Below are 16,443 nucleotides of genomic sequence, written 5' to 3'. Positions count from 1 at the left end.
AAGTCAAATCTTCATTTCTGAGATTTTCTCCTTGGAAAGCTCTGGGCTATCAACATGGCCCCCTTCTCATTCTGTCCCCATTTTAACTCCTATCCACTGAACGTGCCATTTTCCAAGGAACAACATGCTAGACACTCAGCTGGTGACCACAGACCCACCACAACCAGCGTGTGTACATGCGGTATGGAAGAAGTGGAAATCACAGACACGGCAGGGGCAAGAGCTGCATGCACCAGACTTGAGAGGTGAAGGCAGGCTGATAATCTAAAGCCTGTTTTAAAGCAATGCCATCACCATGAAGCCTTGCCAATAGAAGCAGACACCCAAGCAGTTTCAGCCCACCCACCCCACCCCTTATTCAGGATGCCTGCTGCCAGTTCCTGTAGCGTTTTGCAACATTAAAAGAAAAAAAAATTTCCCTGGGGAAAAATCCATGCAAACAGCAGAAGAAAATCACCCTTATGTCCAAAGCTGCAGCACACACGAGGTGTCCAGGGTCTGACAAGAGAGGGAGGCTCTATGCTGCACATACAGGGGAGGAAGATGGTACAGCTATTCCCCAGTCTCATTCAGCAATGTGGTAATATTAGGTGTTGCTTGTAATAAGAGCAGGGAAACAAGATCCTGTCACTGCCTGAGAAGCAGGTGACCTTCTCCAAGAGTTTTGTTTGGGTCTTTAGTTTGGTTATGGGGTACATTTAGGACTGTTCCCTGCAGCCTCCCTCCATCCTTCCCGACTCCATCTCTCCAGGCTCACAGAGGCTCTGCCACCCCCCAAAAGCCAGCATCCAAGACCCGGTACCTAAATTCCTCCTCTCCACTCCTGCAATTGCAGCTGACAAGTCTGCCACCATCCTTAGCACCTCAGCTTCCAAACCTGCTGTTCAAAAATTCCCCCACCAAATAGAAAGCACCTTCCAGGGGCTGGGGAACACCCTTCTCTTGCATGTCTGTACAGCTCCTAATGCCAGGTGCTCTAACACTACCACAGTGTAAACCCAAATCACCCCCACACCCCAGCCAGTCTTCTCCCCACTTTGCTCTCCCCTGTGCAGAACCTGAACTCTGGGAAGCCCTTTCAGAAAGCCTCCAAGGAAATGTCAAGTACTATAATTTCTGCCCACCCCACCCCAAACGTTCAGGCTCCCAGCAAACCCCAGACCCCTTCTAGACACCTCCATCAGGTCCCTGCCCTCCATTCTCCAGCAGCAGCCCAACCTGCACTTCACAGCTCACCTGGATTTCTGCACCCTCCTCCCCCACAGCGGCACGGCCAAGAGCCCCTCGGCGTCTGACCATGTCTCACAGCTCCTGTCCCTGAGATGAGCCAGGTCTCCCCGTCTCCTTCCTCCCTGGGCTGCAAGCACGCACCCCCGCCCCACCCCAGCTTACCTTTCCACCCAGTCCTCTCCCACGCCCCAGCGTGCTCATCCCCTGACTGTACCGCCTCTCACTGCCACTCCTTACCAGCAGAGTAATTAGGAGGTAGTTCCACCTGCCAAGCCTGCTCTCTCGTTGTGCTATCTCCTGATGACCCACCTGCTCCCAGACAGGCTGCATCTCAGCTGGAGAACAGCATGTTCCCATTGCAAGATCTCTGGAGCCCAGACTCACTTGTCTTCTGGGTATCACTACAGTCCAGGACCATCTGCAGGCAGGGCACAGCTTCAGTCACGGCCAACATCTCATGCAGCGTGGTGCTGCTGGAGCCCAAGAACCAGAGACTGAAGCTGGCCAGCCCACTGTCAAGGTTGCCTTTCTAACCCTCTATCAGTTTGGACAAAAGTCAAGAAGGAACAGGCAGTTGAGAGATTTAAATGCCACTTTCACAGCACTCAAGCAGTGCATCAGATCTGGACACTTGCGGGGCGGCAAAAGGCCAGGGTTTAAGTTCCTGCCCTGACACAGACTTCCTATGCGACTCCAGCCAAATCCCTGTCTCACTGATCTCCATCTACAAAGTGGGGCTAGTAGCCCTGTCCTTCCTCAAGGGGAGGCAGGGAATACAGAAAGTGCTCAGACACTGCACAGATGGGAGTCACAGAAGCACAATAGACGCACAGTAACAAGATGTTGGGAAGTGAGAAGTGCTGCATCAGAAAGCCTCCTCTCCCCCATGCGGCAGCTGTAACCTTCAGCCCATTCACCTGCATTGGGAGACCATCCTTCCCTCCCCTCTTCTATCCTCTTTATCAAGAGAGAGCAGGAGCTGGTAAGCAAGTCCTACTCTGGTTTTCAACACAGCATCACACCAATAGAAAGGAAGCAACCAAAGCATGTTAGAACCATATTAAAACCACTCAGACCTCTCTCCCTTCCTTCCTGCCCTGAACTCCCAAAAGCTACTAAGTAGCTCCTGGGGTCCACCCCATCAGTGGCTGCATTTCAGTGGTGGGCAAAGCACCTTCCCAGGGGTGGTGTGTGGGTTGATATCTACAAATTGATCTGAGTACCTCCATCAATGTCATTATAGGACTGCAAAGTATAACTAGCACCAGTGCTACCCTGCATTGTTAAATGACTGAGGTGTCGTAAGGGAGGCGGCTGTTTTGGCAAAAAGAGGCTCCTCTGAGTAGCCATGAACTATCCTTGTGCTGGAAGGTGCTACGAAGCTCTGCAGATCAATGCCAGGTCTTTTTCTGAGCTGTCAGGCCAAGCTCCCCACCCCTCAGGGCAAATCCAAGCCTCCTCTCTTCCAAGCAGGCTGTGGTTAATTTGCTCAGCTGGGTGCTTTCCATCTTTCCCCAGCTACCACTAAAGGCATCTCTTGTTTGGCTAACAGCTCCCCCCATCTGCTCCCACTCAGCTCCTAGGCTCAGAATACCTCTACACACTTTATCCCACAGTAATTCTTGTTGCAAAGTAAACTGGGACATGACCGCACAGCCTGCTAGTTACTCCGCATTAACTCCCTACTGTATATCCACGTACAACAACATGGCACAGCCAGAAACTCACACCCCACGCCTGCTTCCCTATTCAGGAAGAGATTGCCCTGGAGCTCCCACGAAGTCAACCTAAGATGCTCTCTCAAACCAGTTTGGTTAAACCGACACAAAAGACTGCTTGAACCCTGGAATCTGTTTAAACCAAGCTTATCTGGATTTGCTTAAGCCAGTGAGGGATTGTCTACAGAGGAAAGGGAACAGAGACAATTGCACTGACTGTAAGTCACACCACAAGTCAGGCTGGTTTAAAGCCTATGTGTTGATGCTCGTTACAAGCTGAAGAGTCCCTTATTTCAAGGTAATTTAAGTCTTTCCTATGATACGACTTTTCTGCTTGTTACTGTCTTAGTTAAATCAATATGAAAAGCACTCTAATCCTGAAGCACATGCCCCTGCCACACAGGGCTTCTATATCGATTTAGCTAAGGCAAGTTGATAGAGTGGACTGAACTTGCACTGAACCCGGAGGCTTGCATGCTGGAGGAACAAGTGTCTGCATGCAGCTTCCGAATGGAACCGGGTGTGCGATTTACACCCCACACCGCTGTCCTGGCTTCATACCCCATGCAGGCTGGCCCCTAGAGACACAGAGGCTGTCTACAATAGGCTGCTTCTGCCACCAAAAGTTCTGGCAGGGGCAAACACGCCAGAAAATGTGCACAGCAAGGCTCCTGCCAGAGCCATGGGGCTTCATTGCAGCAGCTATGCCACCAGGATGGGAAATGCACTCTGGGGAGCAGCTAGCAGAAGGCATGGGCATGTCTAGACACACCCATGGTAGCAGAAGCCTTCTTTGAGTGAGGGGACTGGCACTGCTTTTCCAGCTGAAAGAGGGTCTGTCACTCTTGAGCAGCTGCAAGCATGGAAACACTCACAGCTCTGCCTGCATCGCTATAAATCAGGCCTAAGCTAAACAACACCAAGCCACTCTCACACCCAAGCAAGTGCATCTGCGGGGGAAGGGGGCGGCAAGTTGTATCATTAGCTACACTGGAGCAGGCTCGTGCACAGGTGAGTTACAGGGGATGGAAACACCCTGGAAGTAAACCAGAGCCCAGCACCGACTTCTGCACACAGTTTGTTTTCTCCAAGTACAGGTCAAGGGTGAGGATGATAAAGCCAACCAGCGCCAAACGGAAGCTGAACAGTACTGAATTTCTGTAACAGGATCGAGCCAACTGGATTTGAGGCCACGCAGGTTCCCAGAGACGCCGGTGTGACCACTTAAGAGGCGTGCACATTTTGCAGGTCCCCTGGGCTGCTATGTGCTGCTTTCCCAGAATCGTGTGACTAGTAATAATATTTAACCAGCTTTCCAGCGCCTTTCCTCCAGATATCTCAACGCACTTGACAAACATCAAGCAAACCATGCAACACCCAGGTCAGGCAGATAAGAAACTTGCACCTCACACTGAAATGCAGCTACCTAGGGTGTGGTGGCATCCATTACAGCATGGGAAGTGAAAAATAATTATACCCAACAGAAACTGCAGCAAAGGGATATTACCCCAACTGGAGCCTGGCCAAAGCTAACATCCTCACCCACCTTAAAAAAAAAGCCACAGACGCTTTAATGGCCACAAGTGAGTAGGACTTGGGTCGTGTGGCACTGGAGCGACAGCGTTTTTGACTCAGAGCAGCACGTTATCTGAATCACTAGCCCCATTTCCTGCAGCACCTGCCTGGCACACAAAGGTCACTGACTCAGCCTGGTCTTGCTCAGCCTCCATCCTCAAGAAGGGGGCAACTAAGGGGCAGGTGCAGGCTCCTTCCATGACAGGGCCTGGAGAAACAGATGAAATGCCGTGCTCTTGGCAATCACCAGGTATGCAAGAAGCCAGGGAGTCTTTCTGCCCTCACCCACAACGTACTCCAAGAGCTGAGTTCACCAATAGGAGCCACAGGCCTAGCTCTGTCCCCTTTCTTATAAATGCCTCTGTCAAGGTTCATTGATAAGTGGTTGCTCACTCCAGGACCCTTCAGCCCTAGTCGGGGGCAGCAGGTGCATGTCTTCCCTCCATGCTGAGCCTAGCGCTGCTGTTTTCAGGCCTGTCTTGTGTCAAAAGGAAGAGGCTGCCTCCAGGCCAGCCCATGAGGCCGCAGAATGGGAGGAAGTGGAGAAGGAAGTGGCCCCGACGCGTTTACACAAGGCTGTCAAGCTGCCGCACTGACACTGCCCAGGAATCCCTGGCTCTCTGGACAGGAACCACCCAGCTCCTGCAACCTCAGGAACCTGAGTGTCAGCAGGAGGCCTGGGATGGAGGGGCTGGCTCCTCAACCACCTCTTTTGGGCCTCCAAGGTAAAAACAGCAGAAGAATGGCTCCGATGAGGTATTCTGGATGCTGGTTGGCAAGAGGTACCGGCTGGGCAGCTGTGAGGACCCAGGCCCAAAGAGGCTACTTGCTTGACTGAAGGGAGCTCAACAACCACATCCATGCACTGCCAGGCCTCTGCTCAAGCCACATCCACCCCAGGGGCGCTCTGTGGCTGCATGACACTCCTCAGGGAGACATCTGCTCCTCCTGGAGAAACAAGCTGCACCAGTGCTGCACCAGTGCTGCTACATGCTAGGAGGAGCTGTGATGATGACCTTCCCTCTGCAACCCCTGACTCAACACAGGCCATGTCCACACTACCAGCTTCTGGCAGAACAGCCAAGACAGCAGTGGGGTTTAGCAAATGGCATCAGTGGGGTTTGGGACACAATTGTCCATTCTTAAAGAAATGGGCTAAGATTCATTCGCACCTCCCAACTCCCAGTCACTGCAGACATGGGCTGACCATGAAGTGGCAGCTTGCTGGGGAGAGCTGCTGCATCCCCCCACCCAACTCTCACCAGAGGCAGGGATAGAGTGAAGAGCTGACAGGCTCTAGGGGCAACTGTGAGGTCTGGGCACACAGCCCCACTTCTTATGGTTATAATCTTCATTAATACCCCAGGTGCAACCAAGAATCACCTACTGACAAGACCCCAAGAACAGTCAGATACTGGTCAGCAGAGCTGTTGCCACCATGACGCAGAGCTACGCAACCCAACTTTGGACCACGTTCAGGCAGCACTTACCCCAAGCTCACTGCAGCCTGGCACAGGGCACCTAAGCTGTTAAGCAGAGAGACCTGCACCAGCACTGTCATCTGGGAACTCTTCTGACCAAACCATCTTGAGCCTGGCACTCTGGGGGAAAAGATACCTCTAAGGGAAGCCCCTTCGCTCTAAGAGGCAAAGACCAACAAGGAAGCAACCAGCACAGAACAGAAAACCTTGAAGCAGCAAAAGAGCCAAGGCCGTCATCCCAGGCCGTATGTAAAAGCCAGATTCACCTCCTAACCAAAACAGGGCTAACACTGACAGTAACACCAAAGCAGCCGGGAACACGGGGGAAATCAAAAGCTTGAAGCAGCCATGGTGAAGAATTCCCCTGGAGCAGCCTTCCCGACCGGGCTGGGAGGGAGAGTTTGAATTACTCGCCGGGAAAGATTCCTGGCACTGTGCACATGCTGGATTGGGATAATCTGTTTAGGCTGCCGCAGACGTAATCAGCCTGTCTTGGGTTCAGACAGGATTTTTTTTTTTCTTTTTTTTTTTTTTGCTCAAAGTTTGGTCTTTTGACAATTTGGCAATTGAGTGAGGAAAAAAAAGAAACGCGCACGGAGAAGTGTTGTAAGGGTCTGGTGTCAGCTGGAACCAAGCATGCAGTCCCACTCGCAGGAACAGCCAAGAACCCCCAATGCCCAAGCCTCTATCGCTAAGAAGGTTTGCCAGGGGCTTTTCAGACACTTCAATGCTAGCAACAGCTATTGTTCTTCCCCTACTCATCCCAGGTACTTTGGCAAGCTAGGAGTCGTTACTGGGCTTTTACAGAAAGGAAAAATGGAGGGCCAGAGAGGGTATGTTCACTCATAGCATCACTCCAGGGATGGAACCAAGTCTTGAGCGCCCCATCTCCCTGGAATCACACCCATTCTTGGGGCCTTTCTGGATTTGGGATTCAGATGCTCTGACCTAGGTTTCTAGAGCTGTTAAGTATGGCTCATAACGGTTCCCCCTTTGTGGCATGTCCCTGGGTGACCGGCAACAGAGAAGGGCTGTGTTCCAGTGCCACTTAGACCTATATCCCACAATTCACATGATGAAAACTGCCCTCCGGCCCTGTTCCAAGAGACCTGCAGAAAGGGGAGCGCTCCACTGGAGGGGCTAGATATTAGAAACCATGCAGGGCCTTTCAGCAGTGGCAGATCATCTGCGAGAGGTGGTGCCATAGGGAATTCATGCCCCCCACCCCTGCATTTGGAGATGTGGCGAGCACAAACCGGAGTACTGGGGTACAACACAATCCCTGCTTCCATCCTGATGCCCAGAAACCAAAGGGCACTCTTTAGGGCTGCTGCTCCTACTGCTGGAAAGGGCAGTGAGAGCTTTAGGCTCATGAGCAGGACGTTCAGGTCAGCCTGCTTGACCTCTGGCCCCTCAGGTGAAGATGTGCCCTCCTCTGCTACAGTACCATATGCTCCCGCATCTGACAAGGCCCCACCCCAGACAGGTAGGATGACTTCTGCCCGTCCTCTCCTCATTACAAGCCACCTCTGCCTTTTGGATGAACCCACACCCTCCTGTCAGAGAGAAGGCAGAACAGATCCACTCAGGATGCCAGCCGTCTTGCCAGCCCCTGCCCTGGAAAGGCAGCAGCAATGGATAAGTCAAGGAACACAAACACTTCCTTGCTGGCACCATTATCCCCACCTGCCTCCTTTTGGCCTCACTCCCCATCCCATGGGAGGGGGGCTTTGAATCCACACAAATGCTCAGGAACTTGCAGAAGTCAGAGTCGAGGGGCGAGAAGGACTTCAGGCTGCTCAAACAGGATGAGTCAGGGCTAGTAAGACTCCCATCAAGCGCTGGAGAAGGGAGAGGCAGGGGCATGGGAACAAGGCAGAGGCATCTGGAGGGGGGCTGTCCATTCCCTCACATGCTGCTCTGCCAGGAAGCGCTGGCACTAGAGCAGCCAGAGCAGCTCTGACAGGAAAAGATCATTAAACATCACTCACCGCCGGCCTCGGAAATACCAAGAATGGAAGCTATTAATAAAAGCAAGGCCATAAGCAGAGCTCTCATTCAGCCTGTGCCCTGAGGTCTAATCAGATCCAGGCACAGCCTTGATCTCCACCCGTGTGCAGACCCCACCGCAAACACCGAGTGGTACAGATTCTGTGAACTGGGCCCACCTGGACGACTACGGCCTCCTGCAGGGTCAGGCACAGGCCAAGCAAAGTGAAGCCTTGGCCCCCATCTGGTTTAGACACAATCCTACCCCACAACCTCTTATTTTAAAGGCAGTTGCAACGCAGCTATGGGGTCCCTCCTGCCAGCCCCTCTTCTGCTCTCTTGCAGTGACCCTTGCAAGGGAGGTCTTGGCCATAAGTTTGCTCATTCTCAGCTTAGCAGCAAACATATGACCTCAATACAATCCCCTACCCTGGCCCTTAGTCCCACAAGAGAAGCCAAATAAACGAGAGAACAAGTCTGAGTGGCTCAAGCATAGATGTGGGGTGCTCTCAGGATGGGAACAGCAGGAGGGGCTGCTCCTGTAGGGCAGGACTGAGGAGCAGTGACCTCAAGCACAAAAAGTCTTCCTTTTTCTCTACAGCTAAACAAAGAATTTTCCTCCCCAGACAGCCCTGGTTGCAGGAGGGATTTGGGGACTACAGAAGCAAGAAGGGAGCAGAGTTAAGATGCTCCCTAGCACAACGCAACACCTCTGCAAAGCTCCCTGAATTGCTCTTCAAGCCCTCTCCCCAATTCCAGCCAGCCCCCAACTTCATGTGCCTGCCAGGGGCTCCAGCATTTGGAATAAACTCCTCTTGCTCCTCTAGTCTCCCCCAGATCACAGTCAGAGCTGGAACAGCTTTTGGCTGCTTCCACTGCAACCTGTAACCAGTAGATGACACTGAAGGTGCCAGGGAAGGCCCCTTCTGCTCACTCCTTGGCGCAGAACAAGGGCAAAGAAGCACTGAGGGTCTGATGAGGCGATTGGGACAAGGTCAGGTGCAGGCTGTGTTGGACAAGGTACCAGAGGGCTTTGAACCATCTCATCCCAGGTGATCCAAGCAATGGGACTCCCCTAGGAATCCAAGAGCTCTCATCCCGAGAAGGGGCTACTGCCTCTCTGGAGGTCAGACAATAGCCACTGGTGATTAACAGGTCTGACCTTCCCCAAAAGGGGCAGCTAACCTGGGAACGACATGAGCGGGCTGATTTTCCAAGAACCAGGCACATGTCCAAAGCCCCTCCACCCCCCATTTCACAGCACACCTGCTTTGCAAACACAAGGCAGGTAGCTGAGTGTGCAAACGGCTGGCACTGCAGCTCAGCGACCTCGAAGGCAAGTCCAAGGACAGCTGAAACACGCTGACCTCTCTCTCTCCTTCCCGACTAGCAGGGTCCCCACAGGTCAGGGTTGTGCCCTGGAGCTGGAAGTAGGGAAGCTGCACAGCTGTTGCCAATACAGCATTTGTTCTTGGGACACAAAGAGGACTTTGCTCTCCAAAGACCTCAGGCTGATGCAAGAAGGCAGGAGCCACTTCAGGCCCCAGAACAGCCACACAAGGAACAAATCTGTGTCCCTTAGCAGAGTTCCTGTGCCCAGCCACAGGGGAAGAACAGACTGACACCAACAAACCAAGCACTTTGTCCTCACTCCAGTCTGCAGGATGCCTGAACATCCAGAGATGCCTCTGGCACCCTCCCCCACCTCATTAACACGTTTGAGCTGCTCCTCCTGCAGGGACGTTCTGCGTAGGGTGGGAAGGGAAACCACCTTTAAGGAAAGGAGTTATAGAAGGAAGAAAATGCCATCCTTTCCCCGGAACTCCTTCCCATGCCGCAGGTAAGGTCGTCTCCTGGCTGGACGGGCTGTTGCCATCTCCAAGGAGCTGCCAAGTTCTGAGTCCTCCCCACTGCTGCAGCTCGCAGAGGCGGGTTTGACATTTTCAGAGAATCTTCCCCTGTTTGGTCCTAATAATTAAGCAATTACAGCTGGATTTTTGCAGCATGATGCAAGCAAGGAATGCGAGTGTGCAGGCAGGGGCTATGTTCCAGGGCTGGAGCTTTTCAGGAAAGGTTAGAGTGCCCTCAGTGCCGAGGGAAACCAAGGAAATGACACTGGATCGTACTGCACCCCTGCCTCTCCCAAATAAATGAAAACAAGGGGCAAAGGCAGGAGTGGAGACAGCCAACCCCAGCACGGAGACAGCAAGAAGGTTGCCTTGCCCCAGGCACCCCAGATGCTGTGGGGAATGCCCAGGCCGCACTGCAGCCACTCGCTGGGTATTTTCACACAGTGACACAAGAGGGCACAAAACAGCTTTTGTTCCTGCCTATCTGGGCCCTCCAGGGTGTGATGTGGCCAAGCTAGGGAAACAGGCCCCTGGCCCAGGGAAAAGCGCTTCTAGCCCTAGCAGCAGGAACAGCTTCTTGCAAAAGCAACTGTTAAAGAGTTACGAGACTGGGAACTTGTCTCAGTTAAGGCCTTATTTCAACCCCAGCCTCAGCGGGCTGAGGTCCTATTGCTTGCTAAGGTCCTCTCTCCTCCCCCTCAGCAACCAAAATGCACCATGTATATGCAAACCCCAAATGGCCAGCTGTGAAGATATCTGACTGTATGCATTGGCCTGTGCCTGAGACCCTCCAGGGTTGGAAGCACTGAACAATCCACCTCTTTTCATTGCAGGCAGTACTGTTGGGGGAGGAGGGAAGTTTACTCAGCCCCATGAAAACTTGCTACAAGATCGCCAGGCTGGACTTGGCCATCAGTTCCTCAGAAGAACAAGGGCACAAGGCAGTCCGATCCCACAGACAACCATAAGCAATCTGGGTTCAAAGAGCCTGAAACTCAGAGCTGGTGAAGCCTAGGAGGTTCTTAAATGGAGCTTACAGAAGCAAAACTGAGCACATCTACAAGTGCATCGATAAGCCTTTGCTACTGCACATTAAATTTAGTATCTCTAAGTGCACAGTAGCAAGTGTGCACAGTTTTTTGTGACATTTAATGTGCGCTAGACTAATTCTACTGTGCATTAGCATGGTTTTTCCCATGATGCCCTAACGTGCAGTAGAACTAGTCTACTGTGCATTAAGCATCTTACGTAGACGCACTCACTGAAGCCCTTCTTGGTGCAAAGAGGCTTCTCAAGAGGATGGGTGCCCTGCATGTGTGGTTCAACATCACTCTATCAGCAAGCAGTCCTGGGCTAGATTTCTGCATATTTCCCCCTGCCCTGACCGTGCTCCCGCAGAAACCAAGGGAAGAACTCAAAGGGAGCAGGAACAGTGCCCAGCCCTCTCTGAAAACTGCACTCCAGGTTCCCTACATCTGCCTGCCTCTCTCCATCATGTCAGAGATGCGAGCTGCCGCCATCCCCTCAAGATCTTTCAGATTCCTCACTTCCCTCCCCTCACCCTCCACCAACTACCCCTCAAAGACACCGTGTGCCACCCTCATCTACCCATGCACCACTATGAAAGCCAGAAGAAGGTGCCCATGCTGGCCATCAAGGCAGATGAAGCAAAGGAAAACAAGGCCCCTGAAACCTAAGGAGCTGCAGGCTCAGAGAAGAGTGGCCTGGGCAAAAGACGGAGTATGAAGGAACCTGTACTTTTACCCACCACTCCAGGAGCCAAATGAGCTCAGGGCTCCTTGGAGGGAGGCAGGCAGACCACAGGCCCATGTAGTGACTAATGCTTTGGATAATAACACTGCCCAAAGAGACCCAGAGACTAAAATAAAGCTACTCTTCCTAGGCAGGAAGGGGGGGTGGGCACTGAGGGGCAGGAGGCTGCTGAGAAAGGCCGTTATTTTTAACCTGGGTATTCCTTTGGGTATCCATGGCACAATCTTAAAAGGGACATTGCTAAGTCAGTCAAAACACAGATGTCTTCAGAAATCCCTTCTCCATACCGCTTATCACTGCGAGAAAACAAAGATTCCCCTTGACCAGAAGAAATGCGTTTAAACTTCCCACCGTTTTCCATGTTGCCTGTTTGCACTGTATCCCTCCCTCAGCTCCCTCAAGTTTCGAGTGAGTTTCTAGTCCATTTAAAATGGCAGGGGGCAGGATTCATTTTCCCCAGGGAAAACTTTTTAATTCCGAAGCACACTGGAGAGAGAGCTTCATCTGAGGCTGCACGGAGATTTCTCTCTACTGCCAAGGGCACTGGGAGCAGGAGGGAGCTTAGAAACCAGTCCTTGCTCGCGTGACCCTGCAACATCTGGGATCCAGCAGAAGGTTTCATCGTGTTTCATTTTTTAAGGAATCAAGAAGGTGTTTTGACTGGAAATCCTGGGCTTCTTTTCCACTTGTCCTGGGAAGGGAAGCTTATTTCTGACCTCAGAGATCAATCTAACCAGAGACTGTCCCTTGAACATTTTAAATGATGACGCTTCCAACTCCAAGTGAATCTGCAAGGATGGGTAAGGCTCATGCAGAGCAACTGCATCCAGCTGCCAGGGAGGCGGCCTCTAGCTCAAGGCAGCCCTCTCCCCATGATGTGATGGTTGGTGACTGGGGCACAGCACTCTGCACATACCCTGCTTCTTACACACTTTCTGTAAGGCAGTGACTGCTCACCACTGTCAGACACATGACACTGAGCTGGCTGGGCCTTGCTTCTGGCCCCGGATGGCAGTTTAGGGATGAGAAGACTGGCATCTCCAAGGCAGCTTGTCCATCCTGTGTCAGTGATGGGTCTGGGCAGTCTGGGAGTGAATATATCCTGTCCCCTTTACCCCACAAGTCTGCTGACACCCTCCAGAGCCTTCTAGAAGCCTGCCCATCCACTTCCTTTGGACTCATCTGTGGCCTGCTCTCAGACCTCACCCAAACCAAGGGATGAAGAGCAGGTGCTGGGAAGAAGAAGTCCATTACAGCCTCACAGGAAACCTTTCAGCTCTGGAGCACATCAGTGACTTTAAGCACGACACAACCCCCCCACAGGCAAGTCCTCAGATGCCTGACACTGTCTGCTCCAAGGGCAGCCGCAGCTTCCTGCCCTGTAAAGGCCTCTGCACCCAGAGTGGGAGAGGGACTTCCCAGCCCACTTGCCCCTGGGTGCCTTTCCCACCAAACAAGGCCCAAGCTGTGCCAGCAGCCAAATTTGGAGCAAAGCAATGTAAACAGCCCTCTGGAGCTTCTCATGGTCTGATGATAACACATCCTTGGCCATCTTCTGTGCCAAGAGCAACTGCTCACCAACTTTAACACACAAAGGTTGGATCCTGCCTGTTAGGCAGGTGCTAACATGATACAGCACCACTGACCCCAAAGGAGGAGGGGGGGGGGCACTCCTCCTCACACCCACCCAAGAAGAGACAAGTACATTTAGCACCTCTTAAGAAGCAGACCACGCTCCCCTTTCACCCAGACAGTGGTCTCCACTTCCACAAGACAGACCTTGGCAGAAAGCAGCAAAAAGAGGAACATCAGCATCTCAAGAGTCCAGTTCAGACAGCAAACCTTGCAAAACTCAGCTCCCTCTAGCTCCCACCCCCAACTGAGATACAGCACACACCAGGGGAAGCAAGGAATAGCTTGATACAACCCCTCCGTCATGACCTGCTTTGGGGACCTCAGGGGGGGCCTCGAAGCACTGCAACAGATTCCTAACTAAAGGGTTTCAGTGGAGGAGCAAATGGTCATAGAAGTCAATGGGACTGCTCACATGCTTAGAGTTGCATGCACGCTTAAGTGCTTTGCTGGACTGGAGCCTAAAAGAGCCCTGGAGATACGAAAACCTCATTCACTATGACTTCAAAGTAATTAGGCAGGGTCTGTAGCAAGCCTGCATACAGGTCCGTACACACACATGGCCAGGAGAGGCAGAATGGAGTTTCTTCATGCACAGTAAACACACAAAGCCACCATCAGTTGTAACAACTCACTCCTGAGTCCCACACAAAAACAACTCATGAAATATAGCACTGGGAGGATTAAAGGTTTAGGGTTTGTGCAATGCTTTGAAGTTGGAAGTGCTAAGTACTATGATTATTAAAGGGATCCAAGTTCATTAGTCTTGGTGTTCAGGGGGGTTTTCCTACTAGTTTCCTGAGCAGGGAGCAACTATTACTATTACTGCATGTTTGCAAGAGATGCAAGAATTTGCAAACACATGCAAAGCAAGAGAGTCTCTGCCCCAAAGGGCTTACAATCCCAGACAACACATGGCGTAGGGAGGGCGAGGAAAAGGGATACAATCCGTTATGTATACAGCAATCTGGGGAAAAAATACAACAATTACCCACACCTTCCCCTCCAGGCAAGTAGTAAGAGAACAGACTTGGGTAACTCAAAAGCTGTATCTATGAACCTGGCATAAGGTGTCTCTTCTACCACATGCTTAGAGCATGGGTTTCAATCTGTTGCACAGACGTGACATGATGTCCAGTTCAATGTCATCCGCCCTACTGTCTAGGATTCAGTGATGTCCCAACAATACATGGAAAAATAACCACCTTGTGAAAAAGGCATCTACATATCCAGGTCTTGCAATGACAGATATCCCACCTGAAGCCCAGCTACGTACCGGAGAGCAAAGGCAACCTGTCTCAGGCGAGTCTCCCTGTAATATTAGCAGCTGGGTAACGCATGACTGGAATGCATGAAAACATAACTTCCTTACATCAACGTCCACTATACCAAGCCATGCCGCTCTATTTAATGGGATTCTTCAGTGCGTGGGCGCTGGGGGACAGAATAAGAGGTCAAAGTGACTCCGACCAGCAGTAAATGAAATACTTTGCAGGAGCGCGTACACCTCAAGACACTGACATCAATACAAAACCACCATCTTATCTTTCAAGCAGAATTACTTCTCCCTTGCTCGAAACAAAGAGCCAAGAACCAAGAGCCAAGAACGGCCATGCAGCCTATGAAGAGCGACTCCAAAAAGAGGTGGGGAAGCGACCCTAGCAAATCCCCACACTATGGGGAGCGCCCCGATCGCGCCTACCCCCCCCATGCAGAAATTACAACAGAAATCAAGTCAAATCCACCCCTCCACAGAGGCAGGGCCGCGGGGCAGCCTTCCCCTGGCACTGACGTTGAATTTCACACAAGGAAGGGGGCGTCGGGAGCAGGACACCGACAAAGCCAGGGACGGCCCAGCTCTCCCGGCAGAAAGCCTCAGCCTTTCCCTCCCGGGGTGAAGCCGAGACACAAGGCCGACCTCCAACCAACAAAACACCCTGCAAACGGGCCCTGTTTTCCCGGAGCGGAGCCAGGAGGCACTTTGAGTCACCGAGCCCCCCCGTGAGTCACCCTGCCAGCTGTGGGAACAGAGGACATGATTATTTTCTTTACCAAAAAAAAAAAAAAAAGAGAAAAAGAAGAAGGAGGAGGAGGAGGAGGAAACCTACTGGGGGTTGTTCCCTTTGTCCAAGCAGCCTCTCCCGCTTGCTCCCCGCCCCCCTTCCCGCACACCAGAGCTATTTTTTTTTTTTCCCCCAGCTACATTTTTTCCGTATTAGCCTCCCAAAAATTCGGCATCTCCCTCGTACGGGGGGGCGCTCGACCGCCGTCCCGGGGCAGCACGGCTCATCCCAGATGGCACAACCGCTGCCACGGGGAAGGGGAGACGTCCCCGCTCCCCCCATCCGCAGCGCGGGGACCATCTTGGTGTCTTTTAAAGGGGGGGGGAGTGGGCTTCAACGTCCAACTTCCAGGTGCGCCCCCGGGGCGTGGGTTTGTCAGGGATGGAGAGGCTGGGATTTGGGGTCACCCCTGCCCTGCCCTGCCCGGGGCCGCCACGAGAAGCGAAGCACGCAGAGGCACGTCCTAGATTCGGGGAAGGGATTTCAGCGCCAGCCCAGCCGTGACCCCCCATCTTGGACGCGTCCCGGGGGGGACACGACACACTCACCTGGTTCAAGTCCTCGTCGTTGAGCAGATGCGACTCGCGGGGTTTGAAGCAGTTCTGACACTTGCTCTTGTTGAAGATGTTGGCCTGGAACTTCCTGCACGGGTTCTCCTTGGCCGACATGGCTCGGCCCGGCCCCTCCCGCGGCTCCTCAGCGCCCCGCCAGCGCGGCCCCAGCGCGGCGGCTCCGTGCGCCCGGCGGCGGCGGCATCCCCGCCTCAGACCGGCCGGGGGGCGGGGGGGAGGGGCCGAGCCGGGCCGGGCCTCGCCCCGCCCCCGCCGCACGCGCCTCAGGCCCGGGGGCGGGCAGGGCACGGGGCGGTTGGAGTGGCACGCCCGCCGGGCCAATGGCAGCGCGACTTGGCTGCTAACAAAAGAAACCTCTAGCCAATGAGCGGCGGGGGGAGTGGTAGCAAGGGTGGCAGTGTCCAGGAGGGGAGTGGGGCTCGCTAAGGTTGGTGGAGCTGTGCGGGGAGGCTTGTGCATGGCCCTTTGCGGGGCAGGATAGAGACATGGCTGTGGAGGAGAGATGTGTGCCCTTTGAGGGGGTGGGGAGATATGTGCCCAGGGTGCATGGCCCTAGGGGG

At 53.1% G+C, this 16,443-nt stretch overlaps 1 protein-coding gene across 7 annotated transcripts in view; it reads right to left on the bottom strand.

The window, feature by feature from the left end:
• Positions 1–16,098, bottom strand: part of MPRIP (myosin phosphatase Rho interacting protein) — a 132,791-nt gene extending 116,693 nt beyond the window's left edge. For 3 of the 7 annotated variants that reach the window (XM_059716798.1, XM_059716800.1, XM_059716799.1), the window contains exon 1: positions 15,860–16,097. In XM_059716798.1, coding sequence (XP_059572781.1) covers positions 15,860–15,979 — 120 coding nt within the window. In that variant the 5' untranslated portion in view covers positions 15,980–16,097. Of the gene's footprint in view, positions 1–1,236; positions 1,315–15,859 lie in introns of those variants that run through there. The other 4 variants (XM_059716801.1, XM_059716803.1, XM_059716797.1 and 1 more) reach the window with 3 other exon arrangements.
• Between the last annotated feature and the right edge of the window lie 345 nt (positions 16,099–16,443).

Source organism: Alligator mississippiensis, chromosome 13, assembly GCF_030867095.1.
Source record: "Alligator mississippiensis isolate rAllMis1 chromosome 13, rAllMis1, whole genome shotgun sequence".
Taxonomy (NCBI): domain Eukaryota; kingdom Metazoa; phylum Chordata; order Crocodylia; family Alligatoridae; genus Alligator; species Alligator mississippiensis.
The sequence above is the reverse complement of the archived record's forward strand: the minus strand, read 5'-3'. Positions and strand labels throughout refer to the sequence as shown.